General features: G+C 44.3%; 2 protein-coding genes across 3 annotated transcripts in view; both read right to left on the reverse strand.

Annotated features, from left to right (window-relative positions):
* Positions 1-878: 878 nt before the first annotated feature.
* Positions 879-16,801, reverse strand: part of LOC120557668 — a 1,015,838-nt gene continuing 999,915 nt past the window's right edge. For both annotated transcript variants that reach the window (XM_039798215.1, XM_039798214.1), the window contains 2 exons: positions 2,114-2,406; positions 879-1,679 (listed from right to left, as the gene is read on the reverse strand). In XM_039798215.1, the coding sequence (XP_039654149.1) occupies positions 917-1,679; positions 2,114-2,337 (987 nt within the window). In that variant the 5' untranslated portion in view covers positions 2,338-2,406 and the 3' untranslated portion in view covers positions 879-916. The remainder of the gene's footprint in view (positions 1,680-2,113; positions 2,407-16,801) is intronic.
* Positions 9,102-10,912, reverse strand: LOC120557119 (zinc finger BED domain-containing protein 5-like). The gene is given in 3 exon segments (XM_039797152.1): positions 9,102-9,935; positions 9,937-10,239; positions 10,241-10,912. Coding segments are annotated over 3 exon segments (1,809 nt in total).

Below are 16,801 nucleotides of genomic sequence, written 5' to 3' on the forward strand. Positions count from 1 at the left end.
ACCCTTCATGGAGAGCAGGGAGACATCAGGGAATTTCAGCCAGCTCCGTAGAGGTGGCACCATGGCAAGAGAGCAGGAGAGCCAGGCAGCAGCCATAACGCAGGAAGCCGGACCCGAAGACCCCCAGGAGAGCCAGCAAGTAGAGTGTGAGGAGATGGTGGGTAATTCCCCACTGACACCCCAGATTCCCCCCAGATCCCAAACTGAAGTCTCCGGGCCCCTGGACACCCCCTCTGGTCCACCACGGAAGAGGCCAAGGAGAGACCGCTTCAGCCCTGCCAGCTCTGTGCCTTTTGAGGAGAGAATGCTGGCTGCTGTGGAGAGCCTGCCGTCCAGACCAGTCCCTCCAGATGAGGAGCTTTTTTTTAAAAGCATTATTCCTATGTTGAAGCGCTTGCCTCTGGCTAAGCAGTCACAGCTAAAGTTCAGCTTTTACAAAATGGTGTATGATACTGAACAGGAGAGTGTCCTTCAGTCCGTAGTTTAACATGTAATGGAATATCAATATGAAATAAATGTATACAATTATTTTAATGTAATACTACCGTTTCCTCATTACTGGACACAAGTGTATTTAATTGTAAGTGCTATGAAAACTGTTGTCTTTCTACACCTGCTATTCCCACAGAAAGGTACAAAATTGTTAAATTTCAAGCACTGAGTTCTGATTAAGTTCTAAGAAATAAGCACCAATAATGATCACAAATCTTGTTTCTATTTTTTTACCTTTGAACACATGCATGCTAAAATATACCAAACCTATCAAAAATTATCATAAATATGATCTCACAGGGGTAAATTGCAAATATGAACCACAAATGATGTAAGGTGTATTATTTTTAATTCAGATAAAGTAAACATCTACAAAATATGGACACCCCACAAGAGTTAAAAGAGCCTTTTTTGTTTTCATGCACTATGGCTGTGGTTGTGGTTGCCAGTAAACAGAACCCTCTGCATTGAAATATTCAGAGAATGTGTCCCTGACTCGGAAGGTAGCTCTGCAGGCGTTGTTACTGCCGACTCTGGTTGCTGGGTTGTACATCCTCCACTGGCTGGAGAGGATACCAAAGGCGCACTCCACTGTTAGCTTGGCACGGCTGAGACGGTAGTTGAATGCCCTCTTGTCAACCGTGAGGTTTGAGCCGGGGAAGGGTCGCAGCAGGTTCATACGAAGAGGAAAGGCCTCATCCCCCACAAAAACATGTGGTAGGCGGCCACGGTGTTCAGCTCCAGCATTAACGCAGTCCTCTGGCAGGTCCAAGGTGCCATCCTTCAGGGCCTCACCAAATGGGGAGTTGTTCAGGGTCCCACCGTCGCTGTTCCGGCCATAGCTACCCACATCCACCACCCGGAACAAATAATCTGCATCCACTATAGCAAGCAACACGATGGAAAATGTGTGCTTGTAGTTGAAGTACAGAGAACCTGAGTTGGAGGGGGCCTGAATGACAACATGCTTCCCGTCGATGGAACCCAAGCAGTTTGGGAAATTCCACTTGTGGAAGAAGTCATCAGCGATGGCACTCCAGTCCTCCTTGGTTGGTACGGGCATGAACTCATCCACCAGGCAGTCCCATATGGCCTGACATACCTCTCCAACTATGTTGGCCACAGTGGTGCGGCCCACCCTGTAAGCGTAACTAATTACTTTGAATGAGTTACCAGTGGAAAGGTATCTGTGAAAAACAAACAACAAAAAAACATGATTAATATAAAATAAAAATTGAACTTACATGGTATATAGCCTACATGTGATACATGAGTATTGCATACTATTCACATGAGTAAATACACCTTTGATGCAAATCTACATTACTACTTGTTTAAGTATTGCAATGAAGTTCTTTATTCTTCTCTTCTGCAGAGCAGACTCAACAGTAATCAAAATGCTTTGTATAATCATAGACAACAGCATACTGACACACACACACACACACACACTACTCAGTATATGACACCCTGTATGATTGGCATAGAAAATTGGTAATGGTAAGCAGTAGCCTCATCAAACTTGTATGATCACGAATCAGCAATAAATATGCGTGGGAAAAAAATGCATACTACACCAATGTCATAAATGTTGTGCAGTAAACCGAAAAAGGCCACTCACCGAAGACAAATAGCCAGACGCTCAGCTGGCCCTATAGATGCGCGCATCTGAGTATCTCGCTTGGCGATCTGTGGCCTGACCCAGGAGAGCAGATTATCAAATTGCTCCTTGGTGAGCCTGAAATAACCCTGGAACAGATGATCGTCCACACGCAACTCCTGCACCAGTTGATGGTACTCGCCAATGCTCCTACGGTCCTGAAGGATTGGAAGAACCCAATGCATGTGCTGCCGCCGCCGCTGCCGCTGTCTTCTCCGGCAATAAAGAAGGGTGAGACCCAAAATCTTGCACACCTCATTTTTTTTGCAAGTTTTGCGCCAAGAAAAGAACGCAAAATTAGCGCGAAGGAACATTATTGGTGAATTTTATTTTAGTTTGTGCGGGTAATTGGCTTAACTAACTTAATTTATTCATAACATAACATGAACTGTAAAATAGCGGGAGGACATTTGATTTGTGCATAATGCAGCATACAAGATCAGAACATAATATGAATATAATATGAGCAGAATATAAATTGCAACACATTCAAGAAAACTTAAAAAAAAAGGGAGAGAGAGAGAGAGAGAGAGAGAGAGAGAGAGATGACGAGTGGTTAGTTTCACAAGCTAGCAACGATAGCTTGCTAGCAAACAAAACTACCTGCTAGCTACCTAGCTTCAACCCTCTGCTAGCTGCCTAGCAGCCGGTGTTCTGTTGCGGTCTTGCGTTGTTTGTTTTGTGACACCACACGCTCGAGGCAAACTGCGTTGCGGCGAAATTCGCGTGGTGTTTCGCTGTGTGACTAGTAATGTTCCCACCTTTCATGCTGTGATGAGGAATTTTATGTACAAATTTGAGTCGCTTAACTGGTTAAAAAGAAATATATATATATATATATATATATATATATATATATATATAATGGCTTTAACTAACCCAACATAAAGTTACGCAACTTAAGTTACATTTCCTATTTTGGGAAAAATTGGAACAAATATCTGTAAGTGTTCAACTTCAAAATGTAGAACTTTTTTTTTTACATATTTAATACTGAAATGGACCTATGTGTCTGAAATAAAGTTGAACTGAACTGATTGCAGGATGTAAAGGGTTCTGACTCAGGTAGACCACCATGTCCAATTCCACATGCAAAGCTATCCAAAGAGAGGCTTGTAGAGTGAAACATGGTTTATTCAAAGGATATGATAAAAAGAGACATACATAAAGTAACCATATACAAAGCTGGATTATCAAAAAAACTGACCTTGTGCTGAAATTCACTTTCCTGTAACCAAAATACAGTCTACATCTGTGGTCAGAAACAAACTGACAGGGAAAGTAAAAACAAATCGCTATTTATACCACTAAAAAGGCTCGAAATATCACCAAACTTCAACGTTAGCATAGTGAGGGTCCCTACATGTTAACCGAAGCATTGAGAACTTTGTTAAGTGTACAGACAAAGAGCTGCGGGAGCTCCATCAAAGGGCTACAAGAGAGAGAGAGCTACTGGTAGTCAATGCCGCAACACAGACTAGAGGGACAAGATGGACAGTTATCCACTGAGTAAGTACACTAGCTAGCTAGACAAGTTATGTTTACATCGGTGCGATTATTTAAGATATATTGTGCAAATTGCTTTTGATTTTAGTTGGCATCGCCAGCTGTAAGTCATGACTGGTACGAGACTCTGTTGCGGCATAGCTCTCTCTCTCTCTCGTAGCCCTTTCACTGAGCTCCCGCAGCTCTTCGTCTGTACACTTAACAAAGTTCTCAATGCTTCGGTTAACATGTAGGGACCCTCACTATGCTACCTTTGAAGTTTGGTGATATTTTGAGTCTTTTTTGTGGTATAAATAGCGATTTGTTTTTACTTTCCCTGTGCCCCGAATACTGTAATGTTGTAAGCTAGGTTAACCAGCGGTCCGCGCTAGTGTCATTGAAGCTCCAAACACAATCCATTAGCATGAAAACATGTCCCAGAGAACGACAGAGTGGGTACACATCCGTTATTAGCCCCTAGGTTCGTCCTTTAAGCCTACGGTCAAACTGAAGGCTGAACGGCAGACGTGTTCATCTCGCTGTTTCTGTACTGTCAATAGCCGGTACGTTGGGGTACAACCATTACACGTCACTACCCCAGAATGCATTGAGACGTAAATAACCATGGTGGCTTACGAGGGAACAGATTTTCTGCATTTTTTAACAGAAAACAAAACATTTGGATTATTTTTGTATCACCTTCTAATAGCTGACGCCCACGTTAATCTTATAAGGCCAACATGTCGTACTAGTCGGGGTTCCTTTTAAAGGGGTGATAGAATGCAAAACCGATTTTACCCTGTCATAGTTGAATAACGACAGTTTGGTGGGTAAATAGGACATACATAGAAGCTCAAAATCCCACTGACACCCCTTTACTATGAAAATCTCATATTTTGAAACTGCCTCTGAAAACGGGCGAATCCCAACAAAGCTGAGGCGCTTGCGCAAGCATCTCAAAATCCGAACCTTAAGAGAACAGTCACGCCCAACATTTACATAGGCTACACAACTGACCTGAGATCAGGTAGTCTTCTGAATCTAGTTAGGTCACGCAGATCTCTGCTATTCCATTACAAAATTCACTTCTGAAATTTTTTATGCGGAAATCAACCATATAAAGCTCGAATATGGGCCGCCTTCTAAAAAGGATGGCTAATTGCAAATTTTTCTCCGACTGTGTGTCGGAGTTTAGTGCCGGTGTTGGTGCTGCCTGGGTTCGCTACATCGCCACCCTGACCGCAGTGTCAGCGGAGCTTGTTACACCTCGCAATCTTTTACCGGCCCGCAGCGGTTCCAGTTAATCTTATAGTGGGTATGTGTGTTGAGTTATTTAAACAAACAATCGGAAAATAAACGCCTCTTGTCCGCGAGTCTCATTGATAGATCCGCGGTGAGATGGAGTCCATCAATGAGAGCTAGCAGCTCCTCCTAACTCTGACATTCACAAAAATACATTCAATTGAAATCCGAAATCGGAAGTGTTAGCTAAGCTTTGTAAGACCTTGAGGAACCTGTAATATTCATGCCGGTGACGAAATTCAAACTGTAAATATAATTTAGTTATGGCGAAGTGAGCAAGCTGCGGTATTTCCCCATTGTAATGAATGGGACATATAGCAAGCAGCTGTTCGTCTCTACAAAGACGCCATGCGTTCATAAAAATGCCTTTAAAATCAAATCGGACACAACTGTTAGCTTTATAAGACATTGGGGAATGATGTTGTATAAGTGGCGTGACGAAATTCAAACTGTAAATATAATTTAGTTATGGCGACAATGTAGCTAGCTAGTCTGCGGTATTTCCCCATTGTAATGAATGGGACATATAGCAAGCAGCTGCTCGGTCCTACAAAGACGCTACCCGTCATAAAAATGCCTTAAAATCAAATCGGACACAACGGTTAGCTTTATAAGACATTGGGGAATGAGTTGTGTATGAGGCGTGACGAAATTCAAACAGTAAATATAATTTAGTTATGGCGAAAGTGTAGCTAGCTAGCGCGGTATTTCCCCATTGTAATGAATGGGACATATAGCAAGCAGCTGCTTGTCCTACAAAGGCTTACCCAGCGTTCATAAAAATGCCTTAAAATCAAATCGGACACAACGGTTAGCTTTATAAGACATTGGGGAATGATGTTGTATAAGTGGCGGCGAAATTCAAACTGTAAATATAATTTAGTTATGACGCAATGTAGCTAGCTAGCTGCTGTATTTCCCCATTGTAATGAATATAGCAAGCAGCTGCTCGTCCTACAAAGACGCGCTTATGTTCATATAAAATGCCTTAAAATCAAATCGGACACAACGGTTAGCTTTATAAGACATTGGGGAATGATGTTGTATAAGTGGCGGATCGAAATTCAAACTGTAAATATAATTTAGTTATGACGACAATGTAGCTAAGTAGCGCGGTATTTCCCCATTGTAATGAATGGGACATATAGCAAGCAGCTGCTCGTCCCTACAAAGACGCTCGCGTTCATAAAAATGCCTTAAAATCAAATCGGGCACGTTAGCTTTATAAGACATTGGGACATTCAAAACCGTAAATGTATTATTTATAGATATAGTTATGCCGGCAGCTGGCGCGGAGGCCCGTATGCAGTATCCACAAAGGGTGACTTTGCCCTGGGTATGGAGCCCAGCAGGCTGTCGCTTTCTGCCAGACTGTGTGGAGCTCCTAAAGTCCGACACGTCTTACCAAATTTGCAATTAGCCATCATTTTTGTAAAACGGCCCATATTTGAGCTTTATATAGTTGATTTCTCGCTTAAAAAAGTCTCAGAAGTGAATTTGGTAATGAAACATTGCAGTGTCTGGAATATGACATTCTGTCGCTTCTCTAATGTATGTGTATTGGGGATTCGCTCAACCAATCAGCGCGCATCTCTAATGTCTGCGTATGGCAAGTCACTCAACCAATCACCGCGCAGCACATCTAAATATTCATGACCATACCATATTTGGAAGAAAAGCTCTTGTTACAAATAGGGCCAAAACACAGGGATGCATAAGGGCCCATAAAATATCAACCAGGCCATTTTCAGCCCAACCAATGTTACATACCCCATTAGGAGACCATAAGGAACAGTGTGAAATACCCTATATAATCATTCTATCACCCCTTTAAAGAAACCAACTCATAATTCATATCCAAAAGCAGGACAGACTAGTGGACTGTGAGAGCAGAAAACACAGCAAAGCACATTCTCCAACATGACCAATGACCTGAACTCTAATGTATATTACATATGTAGTGATGGAAACAGGCAAGTGTCCAGAACAACGAGAGGCCGATTACAAGATATACATACATAGTTTATTCACAAAATCTGCATGAGATAAAAACAGTAAAAGGAAAAGGCCGACAGCGCCAGTGTTGAGCTACACAGTAGAGACTTTAGGGAAGGAGTGCACTAAGGTGACCACTGACACAATCACTTGATATTAATAACAAGAATGCACAGTAATCATTTAAAGGCAATTAATATGCTTTAGGACCCAAAACAAACAACAAAAGAGCAATGCTCCAAAAGAACAAAATACCACTGCACACTTTAAAACCCACACATTAACTGTTCACTGTTCATGCAGGGAATAATAGAAGAATTAACACCTCAATCCACTCTAGCAGGCAATAAGGGGTCTCTAAAGCTAGATCTGAGCCTATAACCAAGTCAGGCTCATAGACAGGGGGGGTTTGGGTGGTTCAAAAGCCCCCCCTCCCCTTATTGCCAAAGGTACATAGTTTAAGTATGTGTTTTTTAACTAGGCTAGTTTTGTGTTGTTCTAATGAACAAGTGTCTTTTAAAATAACCGATAATTCAAATCCCTCTCAAATCAACATGATCTTGACCAAACCGAAGCCCTGAACTTGTTAACTGGCACGCAGCATGGACCAATTTAATGTATCAACAATCTAAGCAGCTAACTTTATGCACTTACAACAAAATGTTTGAGTGCATGTGTGAGTGAGAGCGTGCGTTTGGATTAAAAAAGGTGGTGTACGTGATGACATAAATATTTTCGATCAAAAAGTGTGTTAGTTAAGATATCAGCAGACAAGCTAATCCAGTACAAATAAGTGCATAAAAAGTCACCAAAATGAAGTATTTGAACCTTAAATACAAAACGAGGAAGAAAACTTCAAAAAAGTCCACTTTTTGAAAAAAAGAAGTCCTTCCACAAGGCTGGCTATGGGCCTGCATGTCCAGAATGTCACAGCACCCGTCAGCGATATCCTATACCCGTTAATAATATTTAAAAAAGAAAAAACAAAAGAACTCAACTAAAAAAGCTAACAAATTTTACAAAGAAATGCCCCTTAGTCTAATCGAAATTAATGTGGGAAAAACAATGACAATATTGCACTTGAAGACCGTCATATAAAAAAATAAATCAACATACTTACAACAACATATTTTAGGACCCAACATCAAATGGTCAGACAGTACGCCGTAGGCTACCTTTAAGTCATTTAGATTTCATTCAGACCAGCAGCATGTTTTAATGTTGTGATGACCGATACTAAAGAAGGAAAAACAAAGACAATACACTCAACATGTCAGATATTCTACTATATTTGATACATTTCACGGTTATTATCTCCGCTCCAAGTTTGAACTCATCTAAACAGCTGACTGGAGTTGTTTTACAGCAACCTTTCTCCCGTCCCTGCAGTATTCTGGGCTCTATGAAAACAAATGCACTTCCTAGTTGAGCAACTTTTCCTACACACTCTCACGTTACATGCTGTAGATATTTTTAAATGAACACAGCACCTACCGCGATGCAAAATATTTGGCTTTCAGCATGTACACCCCGATGCCCTACCTCAGGGGTTCTCAACCTTTTGCAAGCTGGGCCCCCCCAAAGCTGGTTCATTGCAATTGGGCCCCCCCCCCTTCCCGGCACCACCTCCACTACACCACTTTGCATAGATAGATAGATAGATAGATAGATAGATAGATAGATAGCCACCTAGGCTATTATTTTTAGGCCCACACATTATTATTATTATTATTATTATTATTATTATTATTATTATTATTATTATTATTATCATCAGTAGCGGTAGGTTGGCCTATTATCATTACTAGGCTATTGTTATAATTGGCAGTAGCACCAGACTTCTAATGTGAGCTTGCAGGCATCATTATTATTATTATTATTATTATTATTATTATTATTATTATTATGAGTAGTAGTAGGCCTATTATCATTACTAGGCTATTGCTATATAATTATATGAGGTTACATGCTTTGTTGTTGTTGTTGTTGTTGTTGTTGTTGTTATTATCATCATCATCATCATCAGTAGGCCTATTATCATTACTAGGCTATTGCCATAATTGGGAATTGGCACCAGAGCTCTGATATGAATTTATGCTTTATTATTGTTATTATTAGGCCTAATATATCATCTGCATTTTTTACAGAAGCTTGCAGGTAGGCGATGTTAATGTGAGACCTGAGCCTGCTTTGCCTTGCAAAGATCCTCAATTCTTGGCGCAATGTCTGATAAACATAGCCTCAAATCATCCTCGATTTGTGCACGATTGCGGTATTTGGTTTTGAGTGCAGTCATTTTTGAGAAACCTGCCTCACACAAATATGTCGTCGCGAAAGGGAGGAGAATCTTCAAGGCGCCGTCACAAAGTTGAGGGTATTCCTGCATCAATGCTGCCCAGAATGACGAAAGAGGGCGTGAGGTAAAGAGTTCCTTCAGCCTGCTGTCGCTCTTCAGCTCAATAAGCTGTTCCTGCACATCAATTGACAGCTCGTTTGCTGTGCACACAAATGGATCTCGAACCCACGTAAAAGAGCGATAATCCTCTTCAAAGTACGTCGCAAATTGTTCTCTCATTGCTGACAGGTGCTCAGACGCTGACTGAAACAGAGAGGAGAAATCGTGTGACGTGCCTGCATCAGTGATGAAGTCTGCAAGGCTGGGGAACATGTCGCAGTTCCCTCGACTGATGCGGCCATGCCAGAGGTCAAGTTTCTGTGTGAAGGCGTCCACTCTGTCTGCAAGGAGCAAAATATGAGTTTCGCGGCCTTGCAAAGACAGGTTGAGGCCATTCAAGCGGTCAAATATATCGACCAAATAGGACAGAGATGCAAGCCACATAGTGTCATCCAGATGCTTCACCAGATCTGATTTGATTTCTGTCAAAAAACACTTCACCTCCTCTCGCAGATCATACAACCGCTGTAACACCCGCCCCCTGGAGAGCCAGCGAACTTCAGTGTGCAGAAGCAGCTGTTTGTGCCCTGACCCCATCTCCTGGCAGGAGGACCCCAAACAAGCGAGAGTTTAGCGGCCGTGATTTGATGAGATTTATCATTTTCACTGATTGGTTCAGCACGGAGTCAAAGAGAACTGGCATTTTTTTAGCAGCTAGTGCTTCGCGATGGACCATGCAATGTGTCCATTTCACAAGTGGAGCTACTTGCTGAACGCGAGCAGCTAGGCAACGCTCACGGCCCGTCATTGCCCGCGCACCATCCGTGCATAGGCCAACGCATCGGTCCCAAGTCAAACCATTTTCTCGGATAAAAATATCAAGGACATTGAAGATGGCTTCTCCTGTAGTGAGCGGAAACGAAGAGGCGGCAAACCAGGACATCCTCGGCAATCGCCTTGTCCCACAGATACCTGACATAGGTGAGGAGCTGTGCCTGCCCAGCAATATCAGTGGATTCATCCAGCTGCAGTGCGTAGTAAGGACTCTTTTTTATGAACTCTATCAGTTGCTCTCTGATATCATTAGACATGTCTGAAATTCTCCTAGCGACTGTGTCATTGGACAGTGGTACTGCACCGAGTTTGGCTGCTGCACTATCTCCTATCATTATTCTGCACATGTCTTGCGCCGCCGGCAAAATGAGAGTCTCGGCAATTGTATGCGGTTTACCCAGTTTAGCTATTCTTTTGGCCACTACATACGATGCCTCCAAACACTGTTTAGACACAGTGCTGTGCACTGAAATGGTTGCCTGTTGCTGATGGAGGCCGTCAAGCTTTCTTTTAAAATATTCAGCCGGTTTATCCTTAATCCCAGCATGCTTTGTTTCGAGGTGCCTTTTTAGTTTGCACGGCTTCATGCTGTCGTTTGCCAGCACCTCGGCACACACAACACACTGAGGTCTCAGATCAGCCGTGACTGTAAACCCAAACTGCAGGTATGCTTCATCGTACCTTCGAAGCTTTTTTGCAGCTGGTGGTGCGTCGGTTGCCTTGTTGGTCCTCACTAGAAATCTCTCCATTTTTGTTTGGGTTTGAAATAATTTGGATATGGATTGGTTGTGATTTCAATAAAGTTTATGCTATGATGTAACGATGTGTGCATGTGTGGCTATGTTGAGAGACTAGTACCGGGGGTTAATCAGTCGGGACTTTAATACAACGAACAAAATAACGATTTCGCAGGCAATGCAGATTTTATTTTAAGACTTAACGATTGTAGTTCTTTGTCAGTGAGTGAGTGAGTGAGTGAGTGAGTGAGTGAGTGAGTGAGTGAGTGTGTGTGTGTGTGTGTGTGTGTGTGTGTGTGTGTGTCCCGCGTTGGTGTTGCAGCAACCCGGTGTAAAAGACAGAGGGGTAGTTAGCTAAGAGCACTGCCTAGCAGTTAAAATATTACTAGGGCTAAAATGAGGATAATCTTTAAAAAGACTGTTTGTGGGATTAGTCTTTAAAAAGACTGTTTGGGTTTTGTAAAATAAAGACTAAGAGTAAAATAGACTAGCGAGAGCTGGCACAAGCGAACTTGGCAAGAGACTAGACTGGAGTGAATGGAGCTATGTGAGTCAAATGAAGTCATTTATTTTTGTGTGAGAGTGAGTGAAGAAACATTTACATTTACACTCCGCTCTGTAAACCAGGGTGGGAACGGCGGCGGCCATGCGCATGCGCGATTCATTTGCAGCCTGGACGCGGAGTGGTGTGTGTCTCCTCTCTGCTCTGACTGCAGGCTGGGACTGCAGCGCGAGACTACTGAAAGACTGACCGCCTGTGAGTGCTTTTGGACGGGGGAGGGGCTCACGGCAGCACCCGCTGTAACTGCAGAGTGATACGTGCTTTTGAGTCTCCAAACACAACAAAACAGTTTTCGCCATCTTATTCATCACAAAATTCACTTCTGACAACGTTTTTGGAATTGACAATTTGCTTTAAAGTTTTCGGAGTTGAGAAGCTCCATGAAGTGAGGCGACAGCCAGCAGGCGTCTGCCCCGGCCGCTAGCTCGTCGCTCGGACAATCCTGCTCAGAGACCCCGCTGTAGGCTGGAGGTCTCTCAGACCGCTCTCGTTAATAAGAGGCTTTTATTTTGCCGTTGACGGATCGTTTGTTTAAATATCACAACACATGTCCATCATAAGATTAACGGGAACCTGTGGTTAACTGTCTTTTTGGAGTTAAACTCCACAAGCTGTGGGCTTGACAACCTCGCTGACCGGCCGTCTCACACACACACACACACACACACACACACACACACACACACACACACACACACACACACACACACACACACACACACACACACACACACAACGCGCAGTGCAGCAGGCAGAGGGGGGGGGAGAGAGATACCCGTTTATGACAAATATGCTATATACATGTCACTAGATTTGTCGCTAGTTGCTTTTGACAAAAAAAAAGTCCACAGGAGGATGATTTGTTTGTGTGTTATAGACTTGCATTTCAACATGGGTGGGATATTTGTGAATTTAATTTTTTTTTCAGATTTTTTTTTTCTCCCATCCTGTAGCCTACTTGCGCCCCCCCGGGAAAGTGTCCGCGCCCCACCGGTTGAGAACCACTGCCCTACCTGATACTGCAGTATCAGTAGTAGAGAGACAGAGAGAGAGAGAGAGAGAGAGGGAGAGAGAGAGAGAACGCAAATCCCCAAAATAACCTTCGCTCCTGCTTCCCATGGTCGTGACATCATTACCATTACACATATTTTAAATGTCATAAACAATTAAGGCCTACTACTTTTGCAATGGGAATAAAATTCAAAAACTGTAAACAACAAAACATGGCTCTTACATGCATTGATCAGAGGTCAGCTAAAGAGGAAAAAGATCTTTTAATTTAAATCTTTAACTTCTAACAACTAACCCATGATAGACAACAACCAGCGTCTGCAGCAGTGTAGCTTGAAGCTGAAGTTCTTAAACTGGGGTCCAGGGACTCCAAAGGGTCCTTAAGGGGTGTCCAGAGGGTCTCCTACAAAATAAAAGCCCATCTCACTGCAACATATTAAACACTCTGCACTGTTTACATCTTTTTAATACTAAGTCACTAAAAATAAAGTACAATAGATACAATTTGAAAGCAACTTTGGTCAATGCTCTATATTCATCCAGGTTTTGGACTTTGGACTGGGCTTTAGACTTTTTAAACTGTTTAGCCAACACAACCCACTCACTTCTCCACTGTTTATCTGCATGTCCGGTATGTTGTAAACACACACACATGTTCTCCAAAACCTGGAGGAATAAATATAGAGCAGCAGAGTGGTGTCGAGATGTTTCAAGTCGGGACTGCTGTCTTAGAAACTGACCCAAGAAAGTCAAATCACTTTTATTCCTTTTACGCAAGTTTCAGCTGAAAAAACACACGGTCACACTGCAAAGAATAATGTCATTATTGACTTTTAATTCAAGATTTTCAATAGTACATTTTAAATTTAAATTAAATAAAGGCACTATATTATCACTTAACAACAAAAACAGTGCAAGAACATAGTAAGGTGTACTGTACAGACTTTGTCTGTCCAGTGTTGGGAGTAACAGCGTTTAAGTATAACGGTGTTACTAACGGCGTTATTTTTTCAGTAACAGAGTAATCTAATGAATTACTTTTCCCATCGTTGCAACGCCGTTACCGTTACTGAGAATGTAAAGTGGCCCGTTACTACAATTTGGTTGAATGAAGCGCGAGGTGTCAGGCTTTGGCTACACACCAGCTGCCTGGAGAGAGCAGGGGAGGGGGGATGATGACACCGTTGCAAATGCGATGATGATTGGCTGGGTGGGTGGATGCCCTACTCACCCTGCCTTACTGCACGCTCTGAATACCACTAAACACAAGACAGCGACAATGGCGACGAGCCAGGGAAATTCAAAGGTAGCGTTCTCGAACTGGAAGTACCGGCACTACTTCTCGCTCATTGAAATTAAAGGCAAGAATGTTTATGTAACATGCACACCATGCCCAGGAAAAAAGACTTTATCCACGTCTGCCTCAAGCAACTCCAATCTTATGAAGCCCCTCACATCAACACATGCTAACAGGACACTTGTTTGTTGACACTTGTTGTTTGGGGATAAGATAACCGACGTGAGAGGACGCTGGCGCTGGTTATTCGCCGCTTCTCCGTCTGCTATTCATCTGCTATTCGTCTGCTATTCGTCTGCTATTCTCTTGTGTTTGTGTTCGCTGTACCCCCTACCTCTGGACAGCCTCTGTACCTCTGGACAGTCTCTCTGCTGGTTCCCGAGGGCCGCCTGGGCTCCTTGACCGGACTCTTGCCTCGTCGGTTAGCCGCTAGCTAGCTGCCCCCGTTCACCAAACGCGTGGCGGCTAATCCTAGCTGCTTCGGCGGCTAACCCGATTGCTGACCTCCTACTCATAGGCAACCTCCACCAGATGCGAGCCGCGACCAAGACTAGACATTCCTCTCCTTCGGTCATGCCGTGGATCCGCTCGGCATCATGATCAAATATTCAACTCTGCAACTGGTCCAATTCGTCAACTACTCCATTCCATCCTGCATCCCAGTCATCAAACAGCTCGGACTTCTACATCGACTCCGTTACATCCACAGAAGGTCTCGCCGCAAGTTTGTTTTCTTCCACCACGGACAATCCATTCCATCCATCTGGTTACCTGCACGCTCTGTTGCACCTGTCCCACGTCATCAGAATGCTTCACCCACTGGTTCACATAGGGCTGAACGCATCATCAGGCTACACAGAAAACCCGGACCGGACTACAGTGCTTTCCCCACTTCACATACACTCAATCATACTCTCCAATCATTTGCTAATCGGCTCACTGTCCCCCTCAACTGCAATACCCCCACACCCCAACGACCACACGCACTGCTAACGGGACAACCTCAGATCTCTCCAGCCTGCCCCCATCCCACCACCCTCTCACCATACCAACTTTGCCCTCCTCAACACCCGATCCCGACAATAAAGCCCCTGCCCTCCATGAACTAATCCTCGACAACACTCTTGACTTCCTTCTGCTCACCGAAACCTGGCAACAACCCAACGACTTCTTCTCCCTCAACCAAGCATCCCCCTGGCTACAACTACATCGGCAAACCCCGCCCTCCCACCGCGGGAGGTGGCCTCGCCGTCATTTTCAATCAGAACTTCCGGATCACAGAACTCACCCTCCCCTCAGTATCATCGTTGGAATATCTCGCCTTCAAAACTCTTTCCTCCATGACAGTCATCCTCATTTACCGGCCACCTAAACCAAATCCCTCCTTCCTCTCTGATTTTACTGAACTCCTCACACTAGCCTCATCTCTCTCCACGTCTGCTGCTACTCGGTGACTTAAACATCCACATGGACTCCCCCACCTGCAAGCTCTCATCAGAATTCAACATTTTACTGGATAACTTCTCTCTCACCCAACATGTCACATTCCCCACCCATGAAAAGGTCACATCCTCGACCTGGTCTGCTCCACCAACCAACCAGTGCTCGACTTCCATCCATGCCTCTTTCCCTCTCTGATCACAAACTGATACGGTTCACCATCCCTTCTCCAACCCCTCGCCCCGCCTCGCAGAGAAATCACCTTCCGCAACCTCAAATCTATCAATCCCCACCATCTCTCTGACCTGCTCTCCACCACTCTCCACCTGGACTCAACCCTCACCTCACCCGATGACCTCACAGACCACCTCAACTCCACCTTGTCTACCTCCCTCAACACCCTGGCCCCCCTCAAAACAAAACTCGTCACTTTTAAAGAAATCATCCCTCACAGTCCATCATGAAGCCTATAAATCCCATCTCATCGCCTACAAAGATGCCCTCATTGCTGCCAAATCTGCCTACCACTCCACCATCCTCACCGACCCCTGCCAAAACCCCAGAACCCTCTTCTCCACATTGAACAACCTCATCAAGCCTCGGACCAACAGCCTCCTTACCTCTACTCCGGATCTCTGCAACTCATTCCTCCACTTTTTAACGAACAAAATCAATCTCATTTACAAATCTCTATCCCCTGTATCTGACCTCCCAGGATCTACTCCAGCACCTACCTTGGACCCTCCTCTCCCCATCCCTCCAGACCTCCCGCCCCTCCTCCACACTTCCTCCTCTCCCAGTTTAACCCAGTCACTCCTCCTGAAATCTCCAAACTCATCAGCTCTTCCAAACCCACTACCTGCTCCCCTTGACCCCCTCCCTACTCCACCTTCTGAAGTCCTGCCTCCCGGTCCTATGCCCCTACCTCACTAACCTCTTCAACTCCTCACTGTCCCTTGGAACTGTCCCTCTGCTTTCAAAACTGCCGCTTGTCACCCCAATCCTTAAAACCTCCCTCCTCTCTCAAAACTACCGCCCTATATCCAACCTCCCCTTTCTGTCTAAAACCCTGGAACCATAGCCGCCTCTTTACAACTACAAACCCATCTTCATGCCAATAACCTATTCGAACCCCTCCAATCTGGGTTGCCTCTACACAGCACAGAAACCGCTCTCCTCAAAGTCCTCAACGACCTCCTCACCTTTGCTGACACCGGTTCCCTCAACATCCTCATCCTCCTCGACCTGAGTGCAGCCTTCGATACTGTGAGCCCCAACATCCTGCTCACCAGACTCAAAGACCTCGGTATCGAAGGTACTGCACTCAGCTGGCTCCAGTCCTACCTATCCAACAGATCCCATTTCATCTCTCTCCACAACCACACCTCTGCCACAGCCACAGTCACCAAGGTGTTCCCCAAGGCTCCGTGACTTGGCCCCTCCTCTTCATCATCTACATCCTCCCTCTTGGTCAGATACTCCGCCACTTCAACCTGGACTTCCACTGCTATGCTGACGACACCCAGATCTACCTCAGCACCAAATCCCCCACAATCCTCCCCTCTCCCACATCAACTCCTGTCTGTCAGCT

This window comes from Perca fluviatilis, chromosome 4, assembly GCF_010015445.1.
Source record: "Perca fluviatilis chromosome 4, GENO_Pfluv_1.0, whole genome shotgun sequence".
NCBI lineage: Eukaryota > Metazoa > Chordata > Actinopteri > Perciformes > Percidae > Perca > Perca fluviatilis.